This window comes from Verticillium dahliae, genomic scaffold (genome assembly GCF_000150675.1).
Source record: "Verticillium dahliae VdLs.17 supercont1.6 genomic scaffold, whole genome shotgun sequence".
Classification (NCBI taxonomy): domain Eukaryota; kingdom Fungi; phylum Ascomycota; class Sordariomycetes; order Glomerellales; family Plectosphaerellaceae; genus Verticillium; species Verticillium dahliae.
In genome coordinates this window covers 634,452-658,797 of record NW_009276926.1, presented here as the reverse complement: position 1 = coordinate 658,797, position 24,346 = coordinate 634,452, and the positions used below count along the sequence as shown (strand labels likewise).

Here is a 24,346-nt window from a genome sequence, read left to right as displayed (position 1 = left end):
CTTAATGACAGCAACTCAAACGATTAAATGGGCAGGCGATGGCCTGAAAACAGCTCCGTCTAGAGATCATTCCTTTCGTCTGCCTCTCGTCGTGCCAAGACTCCGCGCTCCACAGTTGCCTGTCGCTCACCTTCTCCATACTCATCGTCTGGCACACACCAACATGGCCCCAGCCCACCCCTTCTCTGGACTACCCCTAGTCGGCCGCTTTGCATTGCCAGCATCGCCGGCCTCCGACCTCACACCGACCAAAAGCTTCCCTCTCGCGGTGCGAGATATCCTCAAACGCCAGGCCACAACAACCGTGGTTGCTGAGCCCTCCGACGGAAACGATGGCGGTACCAATCTGAGCGGCGGCGAGATTGCCGGCATCGTCATCGGCTCCATCGTTGGAGTGCTCCTCCTCTTCTGGATTGTTCGATCCTGCGGCATGTGGGGACAGCCTGGTCTCTGGGGCCGCGAGCCGTCGCCGCCGCCGAGACGGCGCCACAGGGGTCGGTCAAGCCATGGCCACTATCGTCACCAGTCAACTGCATCCCGTCGGCGCTCCCCTTCTCACGGACGGACGTCGTACGAAGTCCGTTACTCCCCGAACGTTATGCGCGAGAAGAGCCGGTCCCCGCGCAGGCCAGATGTTGTCTACGACCACCGCCGCGGGAGCCTGGGCCGGTCGAGGAACTACGATTACGACTACTGAGCTGGAAATATATTGGCGTTTTGTATGATAGCAATGAGACATGATAAGGTGCTAAGGCACCGAGGAGTGGTCGTAAATATGGCATCAACGTTTCGAGCTGGAATATGTCCTGAAAACATTGCAATCCGGGAAGTATCTGAAGCTGAGCGGTATTGATTCTGATGCTACCTGTAAGCAATATTCCACAGTGTGCCTTTCTTCAATACCAGCATTATCTATTCCGCGTGTACACCAGAAAGTAGCTTGCATTTACATTGGCGGGTCCATACACCGTCTCTAATACATGTACCTCCAGGTCAGTGCTCTATCTCCCTTGCTTGATAGCTCTTTTGCTGTATAGTGACTGTCCTCGCCTGCGGCCAGTTTGCGGTCGCGCTTCTTGTTGATGGTCATGTAGCTGAAGATGAGTATCAATGCTGCGATAATGCCCGCGCAGATGAAACCAATCTCGAGCGCATGCCCGAGGATGTAACGAGGCGAGTCTTCTCCTCTATAAAAGTTCGACGCCATAGCCTGATCGCCGCGTTAGCTTTGGTGAAAGCATCAGAGGCGGATGGACCTACGCCGCCGAGGTTACCAACACCAATTTGGATGGCCATGCCTGCACTGCGCTTGTAGCTGCCGGCCAAGTTGTTCGCCAGCCAAGTAATGACACCTGGAAATGCTGGGTAGATGGCACAGGCCGCGATGAAGACACCTGCATAGACAACGCGGGGGTTGGCCGAGGCCAAACACATGGAGAAGCCGACGATCATCACACACAAGAAGCCCACGATGAAGGGGCTCCGCTTGCCGACCTTGTCGGAGATGTAGGCAATGATGACCGCCAGAATCGCAGCGGTGACGTAAATCGGGACGGTCATCAACTGCGCCGTGCTCGATGTGTATCCAAGATTGCGGATAATTGTAGGTAGAAATAGACTGATACCGTAAAGAGGACAGACAATCTGCGAATATTGAATCAGTTTTGTTCCGTCTCGGTTCGGTACTATTGTCAAATCTTACCCCCCAGTACACGAAGATGTTGACCCAGATCTGCCAGTCCTTGAAGGCATCGCCGACATATCTCCACTTGAACTCCTCGGCTTCGGGAACAGCGACCTGGCCGATCTGCTTGCCCTGGATCTGGCTCTGGTACTTGAGACGAAAAACGACGAAGGCGCGCTCCTCTTCTGAAAGGAAGGAAGCCGTCTCGGGAAAGTCATGCAGCGCAAAGAATGCCCACACGGCGACAAGAACAGTGACGATGCCCTCGAGGATAAAGATCCAACGCCATCCTTCCAAACCACCAACACCGTGCATCTTTGAGATACCGAAGGCCAAGAGGCCGCTGAACGCGCCAGCAATAGAGGCTGCGGAGAAGAACAGCGCCTGACGGAACTGGATCTCATGGCGACAGTACCACATTGTAAGGTAGTACTACATAGGTCAGTGTGCGTAACGCCCCTTGCAGCCGTCAATTGAACTTACTGCCACGCCAGGGAACAAGCCAGCCTCGGTTACTCCCAGGAAGATGCGAGCAATGAGAAGCCCGTGGTAGCTTTGCACGATGCCCATGAGAGTCATCACTACACCCCATGCGACCATGATGGTGGGGAGCCAAACGCTGGGCCTGAGCTTCTTCAGTAACAGGTTGCTTGGGACCTCGAAGGCGGCATAAGTAAAAAAGAAGACAGTGAGACACCAATTGTACTGGTCATCTGACATGTGCAGGTCTTCCTGAAGGCCTTCGATCTTGGCATTGCCGATGTTACCACCTAGCCACAGGATCAGCTATACAAAGCTGCCAGAAACGGCAAGGAGAAGAGGAATCTCACGGTCCAAGAATGAAAGCAGGTACAGAAGCGCCAGCATGGGAATAAGGCGGACGTCCATCTGAGACGTGGTCAGACCAGAGTTCATGTCCTTCGTTATGAGGAAAAGCACACCTTTCTGAGGACCTTCTTCTCGTCTAGATGTGCAAAAGACTCGATTGTCGTGCCGGGGGCGGTCGCGATACCGTCGATGCGGTCTTTTTCGCTAAGTCCATGGCCGCCTTCTGCCTCGGACACGTCCGGCTTCTCGGTATGGTCATTGGAGGCCCTCGTGATGCTCATGTTGGGCGATTGGAACAATATTCAACTTCGGAACCGCTGGAAGAATATACAGGCAGCGGCGGACAGTCCATGACAAATAGCACATGCACGTACCGCAGTTGGGCATCTCTCCCTTTAAGCACGCCGTCGGTGTTGCTTTCCACCACGAGGGTCAACCTGCTAGTCAAGTGCACCACCCGCTGCGAAGAGGATCGGCAGCCAGCATCATCAGCGGCTTCTAAAAGCCCCGCCGAGCCCATATCCGTCCGATCTGTGGCGGCGACGCCAGCCACAGGTAGCGCACCAATATATATATAGCTACGTAGGACTCCGCGCCAAGCGATGAGTTAGAACCAATCTATCCACTTTCATACCCAGCTTTGCCCACACGATCTGCCTAGGCCGCTAATGAGGGATGTCTGGGCTGCCAGTCTGGGGCCCCGGATTACGGGCTTAGAGGCTCTAGTAGACGTTCCCCCGCACGCTGCCGCCCGTGTTGGTCAACGATCGGAGGGAAAGCCGCTGCAAGACGGCGGAAAGAGGCCGCCTGGGCGCTGTCGCTCAACTCGAACCCCCGTGGGAACGAATCATGGCGAGACATCAATGTACACCTACACTGCATATGCTGAATCGTGGTGTGGTGGATGACAGCCGCCAAGTGATGTCATGGGATTGCAGGCGAAAGTGTTCGTCCCAGCCGCAGAATAGCTCTATGGAGTCGGATATAGAGCATCCAGAAGCGCTAGAGACTAAAGGTGCCTTCAGTAGTGCCTCAGCGAGCGAGTGAAGCAGCGCCTCATGCCGTCATAAACGCCTTGCCATCATCGCTGCCGCTTGGTCACTCACACCCACATGATACCATCGGTCTTTGCGGGCTCATCCCGAAGCATGCGTCAAACCTGCATTAGAGTGCCGCTAATTTCACAACACATATGACATCGCTCGATTGAATCTTCCTCGCGATCACGTCGAAGCTGTCAGTGCTTGGTTTAGAGTAGAGTGAAGAGGTCTTTCACACGTGATTCGCAGGCATAGAATAGAGGTAGGGGGTCGCAATACATCTGATTCTGGCCCTCCGCAGTCCTTATATATAACTAGGTACATTCTCGTAGCCCTTAACCCCCTGACCGACCCCCTGCTTGGTAGCTCCGCAAGGCCACCTAACAGAAGCCTCCTTGCTTGGAATAAGCGCCGCCTCGAGCTGTGTGCCCAGCAATTGATTTATAGGAGATCGATTGCAACAGGGAAGGAAGGTCATTATTCAAACTTTCAAGTTATGCAGGTCAAAGACGACAGCTGAATCTCTTTTCATACCGAAAAGGAATTGCAAAACGTGTTTATTTTCCAGAAACGTAAATACGTAACACAATGAACTGTACGACCATCCATGTAGTCGTCCATGGGAGTTTACCATCGCCATATAAGCCTTAACCCTGAAACCCGCACTCGTGTCAAATCTGCTGCCTCTTCCGAAAAGGTGGTCAAGCTTTCGTGACAACTTCCGATGGCCTGCACTAGCTACATACAAGAAGAAAGAGAGTTCTCAATGTTGAGTTTCTAAAGGTCTCTCAGCTATCAAGGCCAAGGCCTAGGTCCGGGGAAGACATTTCAGAGGAACAGCTGCCTCCCTCTTGATGATAGGGAACCAAACTCTGACCTGAGGATAGTATCCAAACTCATGCCACACATAGACATATACTCGGCTGATAAGCGGTCATTAACGAACTTGTGAAACTCAAGAATCTGTACACCACGCCTGAGCGTGGTGATACCCAACAGAACAATTTGTTGAAGACGTGGCTCTAAGAACGCTCGAAAAGCAGGACCCAGGTACCACACGGCGAATCGAGTGTATTGTCTTCAGAAAACTTAAATAGTATAGTCCTCCTTGTACGCCATCCGCCATTGGTTCGAATCACCCTGGGCTCTGCGCCTTACGTGGCACGGCGTGAATCCATGCGGCTAAGTACTAGAAAGCTCGAAACCGCTCTCTCTCTCTCCTCCCCAAGCGCCGGATGCCACTCAGACCTGGAAGAAGGGCGCGCCGACGACCTTGGCAACCTCCTCGGCGACAAGCTTCTGGATGGCCACGCCGGGGTGGTAGTCGTTGAACCACAGGCAGCTGGTGCCGTCCTCGTTCCAGCAGGTAGCGTCGGGGGCGCCGTAGGCAGTCGGGTTGGCGAGAGCCTTGTCGAAGGGCAGCGCCGTGTCGACGAGCCAGGTCCTGGCGTCGGGGTTGGCGGCCTTGAAGGCAGCGAGGTGCTCCTGGATCAGGTCGTTGTACAGGTCGATGGCGGTAGCGACGGCACCCGTTTCTGTCTGGCCTTGGGAGAAGAAAGCAGGGGTCCTCCATGTGGCTGTCGTCTGTTAGTTCCGGGGGCTGCTCCAATCTTGATATCCGACGGGGTGAACTCACGGGGGACACTAAGGATGGCGAATTGCCTCGCGCCGGCGTCGTAAACGGTCTGCAGGAGACCAAAGTAGCGAACCAAGATGGTCTCGTACCGTTGTTGAATGTCGGAGAACCAGAAAGTGTTACCGACATCATTGACGCCGATCCAAACGCCGACAAGCGTGTTGTCGGCCTCCCAAGGAGCCCAGGAGGGGTGAGGATCAACAGCGAGGTTGGGGACGAAAAGATCCTGGACCTGGTCCTCGAAGCTCAGCACCTCGGGCGCAAAAGGCGTGACCAGGTCTGCTGCCGTCGTGGCGCCGCCGGAGGCCAGGTTGTATGACAGCAGCACATCCTTGTTGTACTCGGTAGCCGCAAAGGCGACCCAACCCAAGCCGCCGCTGGCCGTCCAGCCTGGCAGAGGCGGGTTGCCAAGGGGGTTCTCGGCCGTCGGCTTGGTACCGGAGAAGCTGAAGCCGCTCTGCGAGTAGGAATCACCGCTACAACGAGATTAGCCACGAGTAGATTCAAGCCGCTGCCGTGGCGTCTTTGACCTTCTTCCTTGACTTACAAAGTGACGAAGTACTTGGGTCCCGTGGGGTTGGTGGGCACCGAGGAGGTCGCGACCGGAGGGTGCGAGGAGCAGGGCGAGCCGCCGGCGATGCGGGCAGCGCCGACCGCCGAGGCGAGGCCTGCGATGAGGAGAGTTGACGTGCCCTTCATTGTCGGATGTGATGCTCAGTATTCCTTCACGCTGACGACGATTGTTGTGGCTGGCGGGACGTGGACATCGTGACTGGCTATATACTTCTCGGGAGGAGACCATGGTCGTCACACTCCGCGGCATCGCGTTCCGGCAACGGATACGGCCAAGCCGACATATATTACCCATCCCATGACGATCGTCATTGGAGGAGGTGTGTTAAACGACCTGGAGACTGTTGTGATGTGAGCGGGAATCCATCGATGTTCCTGCATGGCAAATTGAGGGATCCTCTGCGGGGGTGCGGAGGGGCGCCATCCCGTGCCCAGAAAGGGGAAGGCCGGCCCGCGTTCAGACCCTGTAGCGGCCAACTCTACTACCGGCTGAACGGATCAGGCGCGGGGTGGGAACAAGAATTGAACCAGATGGACGACGGAGCTGGTTCCGAATCAATGCAACAGTCCCTGGGCCTCTAGGCTCTACCTGCTCTGATCATATGTGACGACCCGGTTCAGGTGAGCGATGTCGCGATCCGTCAGGGTTGACGATGCCACGAGGGACCTTGTTTCAGTCTGAGTGTCTCCTCGTCCCGAAAGTGCCATTTTTTCTCCGCCTTGCCCGTCCTCCCCTTGTCTGCCGAGTGTGATGGGGCTGCGAATCAGGTTTACGAGTGGAGAGAAGCAGCTGTCAACGAGAAGCCAAGATGCTAAATTCATCGTCTTTAAACTGCCAGACACATTACACCCACCCACTTGGATCCGCATATTCCGGGCTCGTCAAAAAGAAAATTGTTGGCCACTGTCAGCCTTTCAACCGTCAAGGATTGCGTCCATGTCCCGTCGCAAATCCGCCAGCTGCTTACCCAGGCTATCCTCACGACTCTTGATAGCCTGAAAAGAAACGTCTACCACGCCAGAGAACATGGACCCATCCGAACTCCTACCGCCTGATGACCCACCAGGTCCCAGGCTGGCGGCCGCATTCCTCAGCTGCGACAGAAACTCTTCGGCCAGCTGAATGGTCAACGACATCTGCAGCGACGGCGTCGAGTCGACGGCGAATGAACCAACCGTCACGTCAGGCAGCTTCCAGTACCGGAGACCGTCTCCAGCTTCAAGCTGCGATAGGTTCCCGTGAATACAGCTGAAGACCTTTTGATACATGTCCAGCAGCCGAACATAGGTTGAGAGAATGAACATTGACGAGCCAGGATCGGCCTTGCTATTGAGAGACTTGCCGCGGCTGGTCTTGGTGTCGGGGGCTTTTGCGGGTCCGTCTGAGGGTGTGATGTCCTGCACGGCCTCAGCGAACTGCTGAGACAGCTTGAACATCTCATCTACGGGGAACGGGACGGTGCGGTGCCTTCCAGAACCGTTGCCATGATGCTGCGAGCTTTTGCCATGGTGCGATTTGCCGTCCGCACACTCAATCTGGTACGGCAAGGCAGATGAGAGCTCAAAGAGCCTCGAGTTGATGTCCGATAGCCGAGGCATCCAGTGACCTGCCGAAGAAGAAGTGGCTTTGCCGGCCGTTGATGACTTGAGGACGATCTGACGAGTTTTGAACTTGCCGCGAGGCTTGGACACCCGCGGTGAAGGGCGGTCACTGGACTGTCGCTGGTTCAACGTGGCCTGCTGTTGTTGGTTGTGGTGTTGCTTCTTGCTGGTAGCAGAGGCTGCCGTCGTCGATGTGAAGGCAAGCGGGCCGCCCTCGGTTTCGGTAGGCGCGCGTGGTGGGACGGAAGGTAGAGGGGGAGGAGTATGAGATACCAGTGTGCTGGCATGCAGGTGCTGTGGGAGCCACGTATCGGTGATGTTGTCCCTGGATATAAGATGCTGGGAGAGGCCAGGGTGGAGTTGTGAAGGGTGGTGATCGACGACGACGGTATGCGACGGGTAGAGGGCCGCAGCCGGGTCAAAGCCGCCGCCGCCGCCAAAGGCATAGTCGGCGATGTTCATCATCTGGTCGTGTGTGACGGTGCCGCCCGATGGATGCGATTCGAATTCACCGCTCATCGGGAGACCGACTGAGGCTTCGGCGAAACCGTCAGAATTGGTTGTCGTTTTAGACAAAATGAAAGACATTGGCAGACTCACCAAAGTCAGGTGGCACAGGGAGGTTCTCGCTTTCCGTCCGTTTCCGCTTGGGTGATCGGCCTCCCTCGAGCAGCAGCGCTGTGCTCGAGCCAGAAGGGCCCGTCGTCTCCTCCAGCACAAGGGACTCGACAGCCGTGTGTTGCTTTCGGTATCGCAGCGAAGGGCTTGATTTGCATTCGGTTCGGAGCCGGAGGCAGCGCTCGCAGGCTTCATCGCCATAGCGCTTACAGCTGAGCTTCTGGGCGTGGCAGCGGTCGCAGGCTTTGCGATTGGGACAGTCGCTCATGGCTATGGTCATGGCCATGGCGTGTGGGCGGCATTCGGTGGTGAGTGTGGTGGGGGATGGAGGGTGTAGTCTCCTTCCAGATGGGCCAATATGGAGTAAAATAGCAGCCTGGCTCCAGCCCCTGGGCCATGTGTCTCCCGTTGTTCCTTGAGAAACTGAGACTACCCCGGGTGGGTGCCGTTGAACCCAGCATGTGCCTGATGGAACATGACCGAGGGTCGAATCCACGCTGTCGCGCCCGGCCCATGAGTTGGCCAGCCCTCGCCCAAGTCGTACTCCGTGTTGGTGGACTCGACTGACCGAGTGCCATGGAGTGTGTGCGCGTAGTAACCAAAACGAAGACGGAGAAGAGCAGCCATACCCAGACTGTGCGACAGGGCCAATGTGCGGGCCCGCGCTTCGAGAAAGCATGCATGTGTGTCGCCAAGGATCGATGCTGTACACGTACGTGGGTCAAGGACGTTCCTGATGAGCGAATATGAAAGATACAGCTTGTTATTGAGAGGAAGGTGCTTTGTGAGCTCTCGCCAACAGTGACGTACGGAGAATGCTCTGGACTATTTCTTGTTGAAACGGTCGACATGGCTACCCAGCAGAATGAGGTACCGAATGAATGCATGTGCCAACCAAGGCGCCTGGCGGTGTGTTTCTGTTCCATTATTGGATTCCACTCTCCAGGGCCTACTTCGTCCGATGTCTACACAGAAATATCAGCAATTAGGCATGCATTGGCCAGTATCTCGACCACAAGCCCAGGGTTGCTGACCTCCATTGGACAAACACCGTTACCCGCCCTGTGGCTTTCCTGCCCCTCTCGTACGGCTGTTTGAGTCAGTTTGTCCTCTGAGGTCTTCGTCGCGAGCTCTGGCAGCGCGGTTGGAATCATGCATCGAATGCAGGGTTGACTTGTGCTCCGCATCGGCTGTTAGGCCCAATCTCGTCGCTTCGCCATATCACGAGCTTCGGCAGGCAATATGCGAGCCCTGGCAGAAGATAACCTATGGAGGCAGGAGTTTCGAAAGACATGTCTTCCCGGTGATTGTGCCACGGAGCCGGTTGGGGTTCCGTACGAGATGACAATCTGGTGTGAGCGAGGGGAATGTGTAATCAAGGCTGTCAAGGCCAAAGGCTGTCAAGGCCAAAGGAAGTCAAGGCCAAAGGAATTTAGGCCCAAGGAAGCCAGGCCACAGACGTCCCGCGGACTGTTCCGGGCTGGCGGGAGTCGTCTTCGTCCGAGCTCAGGTAGCAAGCTCAAGGGACCCGAGCCTAAGGATACTTTCCGAGAGTCAGTGCGCTTCTGCGCATCCGGATGCAAGGTCTCTCGTTCGACGAGCAGGTTGCCGCTGACCTGTCTCGTGCGTGAAGGGTGCCACGGTGAGCGGTGGGCTGGAACCCAGAGACGAGGAACGGGGACGGGGCGTGTAGGGATGAGGGTTCGAGACAGTCCCGGCATAGCGCCTCAGGTTCTGCTATACTTGTTGTCTCTTGGAAACAGGAATCGAGCCGTCACGGCGGTCAGGGCGCGACGGGGACGCGTTTGTCTCGGGAAGGCACATGGTGGCGGCGGCCCAGCGGGCGTGTGGTCAACAAGCGGCGATATTTTGGCCGGGCGTAGTTGACGGGGACCGCTTCGAGAGCGGTTGAGTATGCTTCTGGGTTCTGTTTATGAGCGTGCTATCCGATGGGGGGCTGTAGAGATGATGTCGGTGTTTTCTAGGGAATGGAGGAGAGACATCCCACAGATAGATGTAAGACACCAGCAGCGTGGAGGCAAGTGCAATCGGGTGAAGCAATGGAAGCATCCGGATAGGGTAGGTGCACAGGAGTACCCCCAACCCAATCTGGTTGAGTGACCAGAGGAGGTGATGCTTAGCGAGGACACGTGACCATGCGTACCTTAGGTACCTACCTGTCGACGCTGTCCTGCCCCTCGTCGCGGGCTTCATCACCTTGAGACAGCTTCCTGTTGTACCATGGCGCCATACCAGCCATACGCCATCCGAGGCGGACTCCGCGCTGCCGCGTATGCCCGATGGATTTCGGTTACAGTCTCCATTGGGCCTGATGGCGATTACTGATCCTCACCATGCGAGTTCGCTTGCGACGTTCCAGTCCTCATTGTGAGCTTGGCCCGAGTTCATACCCTTGCTGCAGGATGATCTTGTGATTCTACTTAGAAAGCAGAGGAAGAGGAAAGTCATGTCTTGGGCGTATTGCACTCGCCCTTTGCGTCGTCTGAGACTGAGTGAAGGTCACATGGCGATCTCAGCATCACGCAGTTGCAGTGGGTTGCTTCTTTCGTATCACATCCACTGCATTGATATTGGATTCGGAAGGTTAGGATGGAGATTCGGGTCGAGATGGGCCTCAGATTCAACCTGGTCCATCTAATGCTCCTGTACATAAGACGCAGGGGAAAGAAAGAGTAAGAGGACTAATGTAGGAATCTGTGACTTTACTGAGAGCACGTGTCAAAGGATAATTCCTTACGTAAGAGAGTAATAAATCTTCTTCATCTAGGTAGCTTTTGAAAACCTAGCGCCTGAAAAATATCAAAAGGAAGATACCACACCGTACCATGACATCCCAAAGACCCGATTGATAATGCGAGGTGGGTAGCTCAACGGATTCTTAGTAACCCCTGGCCTCAGGAACCGGAGTATTGAAGCCTACCAGAGTACCAAAGTCAAGCTTGCGTCCGATGGTAGATTTTAGTCCTGAGCACAGGACTCATTCGCGACGAGCCGAAGAGCAGACGTATCACACCATCTTGAGGGAGCTCTTGACGGGTCAGGCACGTCGGTCTACTTCGAGTCAGAAATGTCCCAACTCCCTATTAGATTCTATGAGTCAAGTTTACGAGGGAAGAAGAATGCCCAAGCGCTAGTCTAAGCTCTACCATTGATAAAGGCTTCGGAACTAATATAGTTATTATTGATTTCAGCTTACGGTTCGGCCGGAGATTATCAAAGCGTTATTTAGAGCAGAGTGAAGAGGTCTTCTATAAGTGGTCCGTAGATAGGTAGGGGGTCGAAATATATCTGAATTCTAGCCCTCCGTAGCTTGGAGGGCCCTCCGCAGCCTATATATATACGTTTCTCAAAGCCCTTAGCCTCTGACCGACCCCCTGCTGGCGACTCCGCAGGGAACCCGCAGGGTCCCCTGACAGAGATAGACTCATTGGCAGCTCTCAGACGGTTGGACGCTACACAGATGGCTTCTAATTGGGACGGAAGCGACGTGTGTTGGATCAAGGAGTAGATTCAATCGAGTTGCGTTTATAGAGTTCTAGGTCCAGGACCATAAACTCTACGGGTCTACCTCGTACCTCCAGCTAGTCATGGAACTATGGCATTAGAACAACATACTCCCCATCGTCGCACGGATATCTCGCCCACCTTGACGTGTCGAGCAGCCAGCCTCCGCCCAAGAACTGCCTCACCAGCAACCATCTTTCGATCGAGCACAGTTCTCTCACGCAGGACAAGGTAATTCTTATCCAGTATGGTCATTCACAAGCGCCAAGGGTTCTTCAATAGCAATCACTTTAAAACCAGCCAGGCAAAACAACCAAAATTTGGACAAGCTTCATATATTCCCCACCTCAACAGATGGCAGACACGAACCCCTAGTCCGCAGCTAATCAAGCCAGACAAGTAGTCGAGCAGAAGCCCACGAATACTAAAAAAACGCAAAGCAAGGGCTGGGAACCGACAGCTGAGTACGACTTTGTGTCGTGTTCCCCCTTCGGTCGATTCCCCGCGGCGCCACGCGCACACCGGACAGCACAGCTGTGCGCAGCGTCTACTCGTCGTCGTTGATGTCGATGGGTGTCTTCGTCCACTTGCGCGCAGGCACCTTGCGCTTGAAGAGGATGTCGATCTCGCGGTACGAGCGGTCCTTCATCTCGGGGAGGAAGAAGAAGGCGAGGGCGAAGCAGGCGAAGCCCGTGCCGGCCCAGACGTAGCCGCACTTGCCGCCGAGGTGAGCGCCCTGTAGGGAGTGAGTTAGCATTTATTTGGGGAAGAAAGAAGAAGAACATGGGTGGACGTACGGTGGAGCTCAGCATCCAGTTGCCGAGGAAGATGCAGGGAATGTTGACGAGGTAGTAGCAGCCGCGACCGATACCGGTGGTCAGGGGGCGCAGGCGAATGGCCGAGGTCTCTCCAATGATGACCCAGGAGGCCGGAGCGGGGCCGAGGGTGAAGAGGACAGAGATGATGAGGCCGAGCGATGCCTGGGCGAGGGAGGAGGAGGTGCTCTGGCCAAAGGAGGCGGCGATGCCGAGAGCGACGAGGAAGCCCGTGTTGATGAGGGAGCCCCAGACGTAGATGGTGCGGCGGCCGAGGTAGGTCGTCAGGATCCAGGAGAGCATGACGAAGATGGTCTGGAGGGCCGAGGTGATGAGGCCGAGGGCGAAGGCCGTCTCGTTGCCGATGCCGGCCTGGCGGAAGAAGAAGACGGCCTGGTTGGCGATGAGGTTGCCCGTCAGGTTCTGGGCGGCGTAGACGCAGCAGACAATAGCGGTGCGGTAGGCGTCAACGCCCTTGAAGAGCTCGAGGTAGCTGGGCTCCTTGTCCGTCTTCTCGAGGTCGATCGTGCGGCGCATCATGGCGACCGTGTCGTGGTAGTTGGTGACGACGGACTTGCGGCCGAGGCGGGAGACGGCGTTGGCGGCCTGCTCGAGGCGGCCCTTGCGGACGAGCCACCAGGGCGACTCGGGGGCGAGGAACATGAGGACGGCGAGGGGCGTCGGGAACATCCACTGCAGGGCAATGGGGATGCGGTAGGAGATGGCGCGGGACTCCTCGGCGTAGGCGTAGGTGGTGCCGCCGACGATGATGGCGCCGATGGCCCAGAACATCTGAAGCATCTGCGTGCAGGGGGCACGCAGGCGCATGGGCACAATCTCGGAGCAGTAGGCGGGCGAGTTGGCGATGAAGATGCCCCAGGGGATTCCCTCGAGCAGCTGGGACAGCAGCATGATGGGCAGCGAGTTGGCGAAGTAGAAGACGAAGATGAAGGCGTTGAGGAGCATGAGACCGACAATGGTGGCCCAGCGGTAGCCGATGCGGCTGGTGAGAGGGCCAGCGAGGGTGACGCCGATCAGGGCGCCGATGGGACCAGAAGCCTGGAGGGCCGAGGCCCAGGCGCTCCTGATTTCCCAGTTCTCGGTGCCGTCGTCGCTGGTGTTGATGTAGACGCCGAATTCCTTCTGGAAGGAGGGCAGGGCGATGAAGCTGCCCATGAGGAAGACACAGTAGGACTCCATGATCTGGGGAGGGACATGTTAGCGAGGTTCTATGAGGTGGGCCAAACGGAGAAGCCGGTTGCCGAGGGACAACGACAATGGTGCAGGACATGTGAACGCCCACAGACTGGCCATGGGGTAAGCGCGGACAGCCTCGACGACACCCATCTTGTATTCCGCCTCTTCGCCCTCGACGGCGTCGGACTTGTACTTGTCACGGGAGACCTTCTCATCGTAGTCATTGTGGGCAATACCCGTCTCGATCTCCTGCGGCTTGTCGCCCACAGGCGACTTGGTGTCGCCGGGATCACTCATGCTGGGCGGTTTTCAGCGCTACCCCCCCTGAGAAGCAAGTTGACTGCGCTGGGGGGAGCGAGAGAGAGAGAGAGAGAGAGAGAGAGAGCAGTGTACAGGGGGGGTGATGCCCAAGGCTTCATATATACAGTAGCAGTGAGTATTGTACGAGATGGAACGCTGGAGGGCGTAGAGTAAGGTCCGGGGGTAGCAGGCCCGGGGACAGCAGGCCTGGCAACAGCAGGCCCGGCAACAGCAGGCGCAGGGCCAGGGCGAAAGCGAGAGATTAGCTTTGGAGCATGAGGCCTTGGAGAAAGAAAGGCGGCCATGTTTCGATGATACCCGGGCCAGTCACGGCCAAGCAACGGCGTGGCGCTATGTATCGACCGCTCCACCGCGACGACTCATTACCCCGACTTCCCCGACCTTCTCCAGCATTTTCCCACGCGAAGCCCGCCCAGAAGCAGGCAAAGATGCGCCGTCGCTTGCCCAACCTCGCGGCAGATTGCCCCGAGTCGTCCAAGGCCGGGATGAGCTTGTCGGCACTGCGACCTGGGGCCCGTCAGCAAGGCACGTCAGTGGCACAGCGGTTGGCGCCTACAGTACGTGCGTCTCCCGCCGTCCCTCTGGATTGGCGCGGCTGAGCACGAGCCCAGCACGACGGATGACCGGCTCCTTCGTGACGGGGCCCTTTTAGCATCGAAACATGCCTGTCCATACGGGGCGGGGGAGGGATGCGTTCGGGGCGTCGTCGCAAAAAAGGCCATGGCCCGAAGCAAGGCAAAAGACGAGAGGCCTTGTTGGGAGGGGGACCAACCTGAATTTGTGGTCGTTTGCCCATCAGCCAGGCGCCCCCCTCCCCCACGGAGTAATTGAAAGAGCAAGAGAAAAAGCCTGCCTCGGCGATTTAGCGAGCGCCGCAACGCCTTTACCGGTCGGAGCCGGCATCAGTGGCGGCAACAGGGCTGGCCTGGGCTGGCCTAGGGTTGAGCCGAGACGTGGTCGAGCTCCTCACATGTGGTCATCTTTCGAACGTGAACTCAACACGGAGAGAGCAGAGCTGTAGAAACAATTTGGCCGCGTTCGTTCCCTGGAATGATTGATTGTCTTGGTCAAATCAGCCCTTTGCGAGACCACAAGGTTCGTGCATGCATCGGGTCATCCTGCGATGGCCCCCCGCAAAAAGGTCGGTAGGAGCACAAGACAGTATTCCTTGCCACTTCCCACTTCGCTAGAGAGTTCGAGCGAGAGACCGCGAGGGAGCGAGGGAGCGAGGGAGCGAGAACGAAAGAGGGGGTGCCCTTTCACAGGCAGAAGGTAACGTTGTCGCGGACAGGGATGCTGCATTGGAGCGGCTCGTCTGAGCATGTTGGTCCCCCCCCAGATTTCTCCATCGTGGAGCACCGTTGCACTAAATGCTGACATGTTGATGCACGCTTGGCATCCGGCCAAACTGCTCAAGGCCTCGAAGTGCCCTGCATACGACGGCCGAACATGCGACGATGCACAGGAGAACGGGTCTCTGCTGCATGCCCTCAGTGCAGTCTCGTTGCAGCAATGGGACCTTGATTGCAACGCGAGCATGCGAAACTCCCAAACGTGTCGTCTGGATGACGGTTGTCGGGTCCCTTGGATACCAAGCATGGCGGGCTTTTCTCTGGCCAGATAAGCGGGAGAGATCAGATGGGGTCTTCCCCAGGTGGCGTGCGGCCTTGCATTCGAGTCAGCCGTGGTGCTGTGCATTAGCTGCCCAGACACAGCGGGTGAGCCCGCTGTGGAGAAGGGCGTCTCGAACCACAAACTGCCGGCTTGTCGTTCTGCCGGCTTGTCGTTCGGCCTGGTGTTAGTTTGTCTCGAGATTTGGCATCAAGTCGTGGGAACGGAGGATTGACAGCGTATGCGGTTTCTGGTTTTCATGATTTCAACGAGTCGATTCCTGTGTGGAGCAGCCTCTATGGGACTACGCTATGTGGCGCCAGCCTCCAAGCCACATGTTCTCGATATGCCAAGCCTCAAGGCACGATGCTGGATCTCTTGCTCGAGCAGAGGAGCCTCCCACGCATATCGCCATTTACTATGAAGATAATTTTTCTCGAGGCAGAACATGCTCCGAAACGAAGGAATTGAGAGGAGTTCAAAGCAGCGCTATTCTCACATAAGCTTGCATTGGCAGCAGATTGGCATTGGGACATTGGACATAAGTCGACACCCAGAAAAACATGAAAAAGCTGGACAAGGAAAAGAAACAGCAATCAATGCAGGACTCATCTGCGGACCTAATGCCAAAGACCATTCCATGTGGAGGACAACAGAAATGGCCAAGGAGGCCCAGGGCGACAGCAGATTCTCGGAAGACTAGATGACCAAAAACGGTGGACCCAAGTCCGCAGAGTGCGCATCAGAAGCACACTACTGGAGAAAGACGGGGCAAGGGTATTGATGACTCTGTTTCCAGGAACGAAACACGATCACCCACACCGGGAACTATCTATCGGGAGGTCTGGAGCTGGAAGCTCAGGGGCTACCCTGTGTGCACCAAGGCTGCGACGGCTTCAGTATGAGCCACGGCAAAGCCATGCAGATCCAGAATTTGCATGGTCTTTTATGCTGCCGGAACTTCAATAGTTGACCGACGTGTTCACTCCGCTGGCCTACGCTCTGGCAGTCCATGTTTCGTCGCTACACTTCTTCACTCTACTTACCAACTCGCTTTGACAGTGATGCTGTCAGCGTTCTTATACTTGGAGTGCAACCACATCAAGTCAGTCGGGATACCTTCATAGGTCGACAGGCTAAGCTTCTCGCCGCTTCACGCTTTCTGGCCAACCAGTACAACATTCCACACAAGTGCCTCCCACCAGCTCCGACATACCTCGAAACCACCTCGAGCTGGGTAGAAGAGATCCAAGGATCAGTAACCATGCTTCATGCTACTTCGCTCAGACGGACCAATCCCACTTCATATAGTCACGCATGTGGATACAGGTTGGGTAAATCCAATTATCGATGCGAAGACTCGACGTCTCTACAGGCATTTTCAATGACGAGATTCAAACACAAAGAAACAGCTTCATCGGGCGAGAATTGTCATCGTTCGTAATTAAGGGGGTTCGCCCGAGTTCTATATAAGTGACTTCTGGGGTACTATCATACAAGAAGGTAAAAGAAGACCGCCAGACCGGGGATGAGGGTCGTCATAACGGCCCTCAGGTCGTGTTGCAGTCCCCGGGCACCGGCTTCAACGGGGGGCTCGGACACCTCAGGCGCGGGAGGTGCGCTGCTGGGGATCGCGCTGGGCACGCCTGGGATGGAAGGAACTGCGGGGACAGAGGGAACGACGGGGACAGAGGGGACGGCTGGGACAGAAGGAACCGCCGGCACAGAAGGAACCGCCGGCACGGAAGGAACCGCCGGCACGGAAGGAACCGCGGGGACAGAAGGCGAAGGGATGACGGTAGGCTCCGAGACGGGAGGAACCTCACTGACGGGCTCAGAAACATGAGGGACCTCGCTGGCGGGGGCAGAGGGGACGACGGGGACGTCGTGGGTGGTTGTGTGGCTCTCGGTCGGCTCCGAGACGGAGACGTGAGAGGACACAGCAACAGACGTGGTGACGCTTCCAGTGGAGTGAACCGACGTCGAGGTGGGCACAGGCTCGTCGTGGGTAGGCTTGTAGGTCGAGCCGTAGTCACCGGGGATGGTGAGAGTGATGGTGTTCTCGTAATCGTCGCCGCACTTGTCGCACTCAGCCTCGTAGGTCACCAGAGGGACGGTGGGAGTGACCTGGGTAGAGCACTGGCAGTCCTCATAGTCCAGCGTCGTGCAGACCTCAACAGGCACAAGCGAGGTGGGGTTTGCCAAGTCGACGGTGGTGTAGGTGATGGTGGTGACGACAGACGTGATGATCACTTCGTAATCGTTGACGGTCGTAGGCACAGCCGACTCCGAGCAGCTCGTCTCCGCGGCGTAGACGTCCTTGGTTGTGGGGACTGCGTAATCGTCAACGGAGGAAGGCACGATGGAGCCGTACGGAACAGCAGTCGAAGAAGCAACATCGTCGCAGGATGCCGAATCGGAAGCGGAGCTGGATACAGCATCCGAGACGGAGCTGGGAGGAGCAGAGCTGGGGGGGAGCCGAGCTGGGCACAGAGCTGGGAGGAGCCGAGCTGGGAGCCACGGAGCTGGGAGCAATCGAGCTCGGAGGCACGGAGCTGGGAGCAATCGAGCTCGGGGGCACGGAGCTGGGAGCGATCGAGCTGGGAGGGACCGAGCTGGGGGGGATCGAGCTGGGAGGCACCGAGCTGGGAGGCACCGAGCTGGGAGGCACCGAGCTGGGAGGCACCGAGCTGGGAGGCACCGAGCTGGGGGGGACCGAGCTGGGAGGGACTGAGCTAGGAGGCACGGAGCTGGGAGGGATCGAGCTCGGGGCGGCGCTCGAGGGGAAGAAGACGGGATCCAGAGGAAGGCCGACAATGTCGATGAGCAGAGCCGAGTCAAAATCACCGTTACCCACGTCGCAGAGCACAAAGTCGAGGTGCTGGGTGGAGCCGGGCTGGACGAGAAACTCGTAGCTGGAGATGACGCCGGCGCGGGCGTACGACAGACCAAAGGTGGCACCCGTGTTGGGCAGCGCGGACGCGGCCAAGACGGCGGTCTGGGGCTGGGGGACCTCGTCCCTGTAGATGATGGACGAGTCGGGGTTCCCCGTGATGCTGTAGTGTCTTTGTTAGTGTCTGCACTGTCGCTGGCCTTGGGTGCCTGTCCACCAAGGGATTTGACTTACGGTTCCTCGGTGGCGAACAGGTAGTTGATCCTGATGGCGGTGACGCCCTGGGGCACGTTGACGAACATGCCGTAGTAGACACTCTCCTGGGTGTTTCCGACGGCGCATTCCCTGAAGGGGGGTCCCATGCTGAAGCCAAAGTTGGTGTTGGGGGTGCTTCCCACGACGGCATTGGAGACGAGACCGGTGCTCATAATGATACCGGATGTGAGACCTTGGGGTCCATCCGTGAAGGTGCCGATGGCGCCGTCGTTCGGGACGACGACAGGGTGCCCACTGAAGGTGAAGCGGCTGTCCTTGACACCAGCAGACTCGAGGCCGGCGGCGGGCTGTCCGGGCGTGACCACGATGGCGGTGGACAGGCCGAGGAGCATGGAGGAGGCAATAAGCCTCGCGGTTCCGGCGGCGACCATGTTGAAAGATGGAAAATTAAGTAACTGTAAAACGAGTGACAGGTAACGAGTGACTAGGCGATCGCGCAACGAGCAAGAGCTACTCCTCCCGCCATGGAAGTGCCGACGGTAAAGCTTTATAGCAATCCTGTCAGTCAATGGGCATCAGAGCAATGGCGGAACAAGGTGGAGTCACAACAACACCTCAGCGATGATTGCATCGTCCGGAGCTCACTAGATCCGTCGAGATGATTGACATGACTACTCAGACGCCACAAGAGACGGCTTCGGCGCCTGGCAGGGGCTCAGATGTGACCAGGGCATGGAGTCGAGACGAGTTGACGAGAGTCTCAAGCTGTGTGTAGTCGCGATGCGTTTCCTGTATCGAGTGCCGCCAAGAGAAAAGCGCAGAGGCTATTGATTTTGCCATGTGCAGCTAGTCTCAGCTCTTGGTCTCAAAAGGGACAACGTCAGAGCTTGAAGAGCATAAGCTTAAGGTCCACAGCGAATCGCGTCTTGTTCTTGTCGTTACCCCTGTTGGCAAGCAAAGGGGGCGATTCCCTTACTTAGACATCTGATCCCGGCCGGGGCATCTCGGAAATTTCCAGGGGTCGCCGTCAGCTTTCTCAGCCACCTCCCTCATCAGGGGGATGGCTCTTCCTCGGTACCGTACATCTAAGTCATGATTTGCTTGTCCAGCGCCACGAGAGACCTGATCGTCCACCCCCCTTGACAGGAGGTGCGAGTGATGGCCAAGCGCCGGGTTGGTCTCTGGGGTGGATACTAGGTAACCGCATATGGAGCGAGCAGAGCGCTCAGCTCGCCACTTGCGATATGCTCATCTCGGCAATCCGACGAGCTGTTCCTATTGTGCCTCTGGTGCCTTTGCTCCACACCACGCGCGCGGGTCGTCCGAGCGATGACGGTCTGGAGCTCGATATAACGCTGGTCCAGGTGCATTCAATAGTGCTCCGAGGTTGACCTGTCAGAGGGGTCCTGGTGGGAGGAAGACAGCCACTTCTTGAAGCACCTGATTTGCCGAGTTGCTGCTGCCGCCGGCGTTCAACCACATATTGAAGATGGGGTTGTCGATAGCTCCTCAGAAGATCAGATCATGATGTGTTGGATACTGAAGCGATGTCTCACAAGAACACGGCCCATGATAGGCGGCGGTGACGAGGAACCTGTACAGCATGTGGCAGGACTGCTATGTCATGAAATGCACACGAAAAGAAATGGTGTCCGATATCAATGAGCCCATCAGTGATTCACTGCACAAAGCGAACGAGGCAGGGATCCATGTGGCTGAGTGTGTTTTTGCAGTCTCTCAACACGTGAGCAGGCGTTTCGCGGCTGAGCTCTTCCGAATGCAGGGATCGAACCCTCGTACCGGATGTGGTAGAGGGGCTCAGACGTCGCTGTAAATGGTACATGGGCGGCTTCATGCGTTGCTTCAGCTGTCGGCGGTGTGTCGTAAGTCGGCCTCGCAGTGTTTGCTGGTGCCGAAAGATGGATCGGGGGATCTGGGTCGTCAGGTAGGGTTTCCTCTACCCCAAGGTACCTCTAGATAGGCGATGCAAGATAGGTAGGTTAGATAAAGGCCACCCCGGTAATAGGATCTTCGCATCCAAGGTGTGGCATGTGCTCGCTTGCACTGCGAACGTAATGTAACACCAATTCGCACGCAATCTTGGGAGGCGCTGTGAAGCCACTGACCGAGCGAGTGGGAAGAACAAGGCACCCATACCCATGAGGCGTGTCTGTGTGAGGGATGGTTGGATGGTGGATGGGTGGATGGATGGGTGGATGGATGGACGGGACGGGATGGCCTGGCTGCCACATGAGCCTGGGAAGGGGCAAGGGTACCCCAATTTCCACCCACGGGGTTGAGCGGGTTCACGACCGTCAGCCTCATCGGTTGGGCCTGCCGCCACAGGAGCGATCCAGAGGTTTCTTACGTAGGTACGTAGGTCCAGGCCCAGGTCCAAATCCAGGCACTAACCGACAAAGAGCTCGCTCAGCACCCAAGAAAGAAAAAAAAACAAATAAAAAATCATGCGGGATCCAGGGGCATCTGCCCCGCTGCAGGTACTAGAGACAGAGAATCAGCAAGGGGAAGAGAGGGCGGACACGAGATCGTCAAGTCTTTGCTGTCGACGAGAGTGAGTCCCATGCGGACTCGCACAATTGTTAGACATGAGGTCGGACGCGGAACCTGTCAGGGAAGATCGGTATCACCATGGTCTTGCTGCTCAATCACTGTTGAGGCCGTGGAACATGACAGCAAGGGAGCCGGCCTAATTTGCGCTTCGCAGCGGATCAAGATAGAGATCCCTTGCCTTGAGATCCAGGCAGGCTACTGGGGAACTTTTGGCAGATCTCTGCTAGAAGTCGGACTATCATCGCGTGGAGTTAAGCTGCAAACCCATTGCGGACCCTTTCTGCTGGCGGGCTTCTGCGGAAACCTTCGTTGGCAGGCAATTCAGGATCATACACGGAATCCAAGAACCTCGACACGGTTCAACAAAACCCAACGGCTGGGTGGCCAAGCTTGTTTTTTGGGCATTCTCAAAATCCCATCTTTTGTGTCCCATGCAGGTTTGCAAACATGCTGGTCCCAAATTGGCAAAGCCTAGTTGGGCTGGCGGTGAACCAATTGGCTGTGGTGATTGTCAGCTGTCGCGGCAGGTCCACGGGAAATTCACATCAAGGTGTTCAGTCAAACTCAACGCTCAACCATATCTATTCAGAGACGGAAGCCGTGCTCAAAGTCAGAAAGCCTTGTCTCATAGGTTATGGATAGCAGAGCATCTTCAAACGCAAACAGCCAGAGCGATTATCCTTCGATGCCCTGCCAATGGCTGTACTTTCATGTACCACAGTCTCAAGTGCGGCCGAAAGTATTATCCAGCATAATGGCCGGAGTGTTTCGACTTTTTTTCTTGTGTTAACATGTAAGCCAAGTCGTGATGCTCCTCATCTCGCGGATCCCGTGCTGTCCATTCAAAGCTTCAACGACGCGGAGTGTACCCCGCCTCAGACGTTGCGATCCCTGAACATCCTCAGTCAGCATCTTTACGTGCCCCGCTGTCTACCTAGGTACCTTACACTCACAGCACTTTCAGGCGTACAAGTACAGCACAGCGTCCCCTCACTAAAAGGAGCAGGCCCAATCAGAACAGCAGCAGCTCACTATGTGGAGGCTGTGACGCAGTGTTGACGGCCGCCCGGTTAGGGATGTCATTACCCCGTGTATCCTCGGCTTTGAGCCGATGCTTTCCACGCCCCAGCGATTGAAGCTCCAATTGTCGACAAGGTCCAAACTGCCATTCTCCTCCTCGGCAATTCAACCATCACCGCCAGCAGCAGCAACCGATCAGAGGACTCTGCCCAAGCACAAACCCGATACGAGTGCCGCTGAGCAAACAGAAGCACTCCAAGCACCGTCGCACATAACAACCACAATGAACTCTCTCCGCTACGTCCGCCCAGTGGCCTCACGGCTGCAGCCGTCGACGCTGCCGCGCATGGCCGCCCGCGGCTTCGCCAGCGCCAACTACGAGTACATCCAGGTGTCGCAGCCCAAGCCCGGCGTCGGACAAGGTGCGTAGCGAAGGGGGCCAAGAGAGCCGGCAAATCTCCTTCACAAATCATGTTCCATCGCTGACGCAAAACTTGGCTGCCGGCAGTGACCCTCAACCGCCCCAAGGCGCTCAACGCGCTCTGCACGCCCCTCATCAACGAGCTCAACACAGCGCTGCGGGCCTTCAACGAGTCAGACGACACGTCGGTCATTGTGCTGACGGGCTCGCAAAAGGCGTTTGCCGCGGGGGCCGACATCAAGGAGATGGCGCCGCTGACCTTCTCCGAGGCCTACACCAAGGCCTTTATCGAGTCGTGGTCGCTGCTGACGACCGAGGTCAAGAAGCCCATCCTCGCGGCCGTGTCGGGCCACGCGCTGGGCGGCGGGTGCGAGCTCGCCATGATGTGCGACGTGCTCTACTGCACCGAGGGGGCCAACTTTGGCCAGCCCGAGGTCAAGCTCGGCACGATCCCCGGCGGCGGCGGCAGCCAGCGGCTGACGCGGGCCATTGGCAAGTCCAAGGCCATGGAGCTCATCCTCACGGGCAAGTCGTTCAGCGGCGTCGAGGCGGCGCAGTGGGGGCTCGCCGCGCGCGCGTTCCCGACGTACGAGGCCCTTATGGAGGAGACGCTCAAGACGGCCGAGACGGTGGCGGGGTACTCGCGCGTCGCCGTCCAGGCGTGCAAGGAGGTCGTCAACAAGAGCCAGGACCTCGGGCTGCGGGACGGCGTCGAGTTTGAGAGGCGCGTCTTCCACAGCCTGTTTGGCAGCAACGACCAGAAGATTGGCATGAAGGCGTTTGCCGAGAAGAAGAAGCCCGAGTGGACGCACTCGTAGGCTGGGGTAGGAGAGCAGCAAGAAAACCATGGTCGTCTGCTACTGCGATAGATCACGATAGATCACGATAGATATGCAGGCAGTCACCTAGTTCTCGGATTTGTGGGCTACATGGGCAGCCAGGACAATTTGATCGATACTTGAGCAGCAAGACAGCCAGTGCGGAAGTGCAAGATAGTTGATGCACAATGGTGCCTCGAGGTTGGAGTTGTGCACCTGATATCGCAGATTACCTACCTACCTTACCTGAGGTATCAAGTACCTACCCACCTGGGTAAGGTACAGTGGGGAGACAAAAAGAACGACGGATTGCCGTTATGAGAAATACTTTGTCAACCTTTAAAGTACTATTTTGAAATAAATTAAATAGAAATCAGTAATCTAAATAATAGAAGCTATAGATTTAGTAGCGTTCTATTAGAATTATTAAAGTTATTATTTATAGTAATCTATAGAATACCTAAGTAAAAGAGGTTAGAAAACTATATGTTGTGGTGTGAATTCGGAAATCCGTCGTTCTTTTTGTCGCATGACTGTACCTTGCCTTAAGACCCTACTAGTAAAGGAGGAATGGTACCTAGAGCAGCTCTCCACTCGACCTAAGCTTTAACCTTTGCAGAACTGCAACCAGCGCAATTTGACCTGCCATCAAGATGCATCAAGATGAAATGCGAGTATCCAGCACGAAACTGCTCACAGGTAGTACCTCTCAGCTCAGGATGAACACGAGGAGATGCATGAAGATGATGCAGGCGCGCCCAAGCGAGGCCCTCCTTCTGCGCCCAGCCTCTAGAGCCCCGCCACCAGCGCCGGCGCCGGCGTCTGACGCCAGCAAGAGCTCCAGCACAAGCGCAAAGGAGCACCTGCCCGCCTTCCACCGCTTACTGCCTGCCGCCTGCCGCCTGCCGCCTGCATCCCACCATCTGCAGTCCGCCTCTTGATGAAAATGGTTCGCCA

General features: G+C 56.6%; 8 protein-coding genes across 8 annotated transcripts; 2 read left to right on the top strand and 6 right to left on the bottom strand.

Moving 5' to 3' along the window:
• Positions 1-163: 163 nt before the first annotated feature.
• VDAG_03764 (uncharacterized protein) lies at positions 164-697 on the top strand (the record flags this gene model as incomplete). Its single annotated transcript, XM_009653848.1, has 1 exon — positions 164-697. One exon carries the CDS (start codon positions 164-166, stop codon positions 695-697), a length of 534 nt encoding a protein of 177 aa, XP_009652143.1.
• A 211-nt stretch (positions 698-908) lies between these two features.
• On the bottom strand, positions 909-2,793 carry VDAG_03763 (high-affinity nicotinic acid transporter; the record flags this gene model as incomplete). The annotated part of the gene is made up of 7 exons (XM_009653847.1): positions 909-973; positions 1,042-1,210; positions 1,261-1,644; positions 1,703-2,116; positions 2,168-2,454; positions 2,515-2,572; positions 2,626-2,793. The coding sequence occupies 7 exons, from the start codon at positions 2,791-2,793 to the stop codon at positions 909-911; spliced, it is 1,545 nt and encodes a 514-aa protein (XP_009652142.1).
• Positions 2,794-4,794: 2,001 nt separating this feature from the next.
• Positions 4,795-5,887, bottom strand: VDAG_03762 (fungal cellulose binding domain-containing protein; the record flags this gene model as incomplete). The annotated part of the gene is made up of 3 exons (XM_009653846.1): positions 4,795-5,129; positions 5,189-5,664; positions 5,736-5,887. The coding sequence occupies 3 exons, from the start codon at positions 5,885-5,887 to the stop codon at positions 4,795-4,797; spliced, it is 963 nt and encodes a 320-aa protein (XP_009652141.1).
• Positions 5,888-6,676: 789 nt separating this feature from the next.
• VDAG_03761 (uncharacterized protein) lies at positions 6,677-8,267 on the bottom strand (the record flags this gene model as incomplete). Its single annotated transcript, XM_009653845.1, has 2 exons — positions 6,677-7,893; positions 7,964-8,267. 2 exons carry the CDS (start codon positions 8,265-8,267, stop codon positions 6,677-6,679), a joined length of 1,521 nt encoding a protein of 506 aa, XP_009652140.1.
• A 3,786-nt stretch (positions 8,268-12,053) lies between these two features.
• VDAG_03760 (alpha-glucosides permease MPH2/3) lies at positions 12,054-13,815 on the bottom strand (the record flags this gene model as incomplete). Its single annotated transcript, XM_009653844.1, has 3 exons — positions 12,054-12,242; positions 12,304-13,524; positions 13,651-13,815. The coding sequence occupies 3 exons, from the start codon at positions 13,813-13,815 to the stop codon at positions 12,054-12,056; spliced, it is 1,575 nt and encodes a 524-aa protein (XP_009652139.1).
• A 265-nt stretch (positions 13,816-14,080) lies between these two features.
• On the bottom strand, positions 14,081-14,635 carry VDAG_03759 (uncharacterized protein; the record flags this gene model as incomplete). Its single annotated transcript, XM_009653843.1, has 3 exons — positions 14,081-14,339; positions 14,396-14,469; positions 14,612-14,635. 3 exons carry the CDS (start codon positions 14,633-14,635, stop codon positions 14,081-14,083), a joined length of 357 nt encoding a protein of 118 aa, XP_009652138.1.
• A 2,306-nt stretch (positions 14,636-16,941) lies between these two features.
• VDAG_03758 (uncharacterized protein) lies at positions 16,942-18,990 on the bottom strand (the record flags this gene model as incomplete). The annotated part of the gene is made up of 3 exons (XM_009653842.1): positions 16,942-17,783; positions 17,848-18,506; positions 18,578-18,990. The coding sequence occupies 3 exons, from the start codon at positions 18,988-18,990 to the stop codon at positions 16,942-16,944; spliced, it is 1,914 nt and encodes a 637-aa protein (XP_009652137.1).
• Positions 18,991-22,433: 3,443 nt separating this feature from the next.
• VDAG_03757 (enoyl-CoA hydratase) lies at positions 22,434-23,389 on the top strand (the record flags this gene model as incomplete). Its single annotated transcript, XM_009653841.1, has 2 exons — positions 22,434-22,572; positions 22,659-23,389. The coding sequence occupies 2 exons, from the start codon at positions 22,434-22,436 to the stop codon at positions 23,387-23,389; spliced, it is 870 nt and encodes a 289-aa protein (XP_009652136.1).
• Between the last annotated feature and the right edge of the window lie 957 nt (positions 23,390-24,346).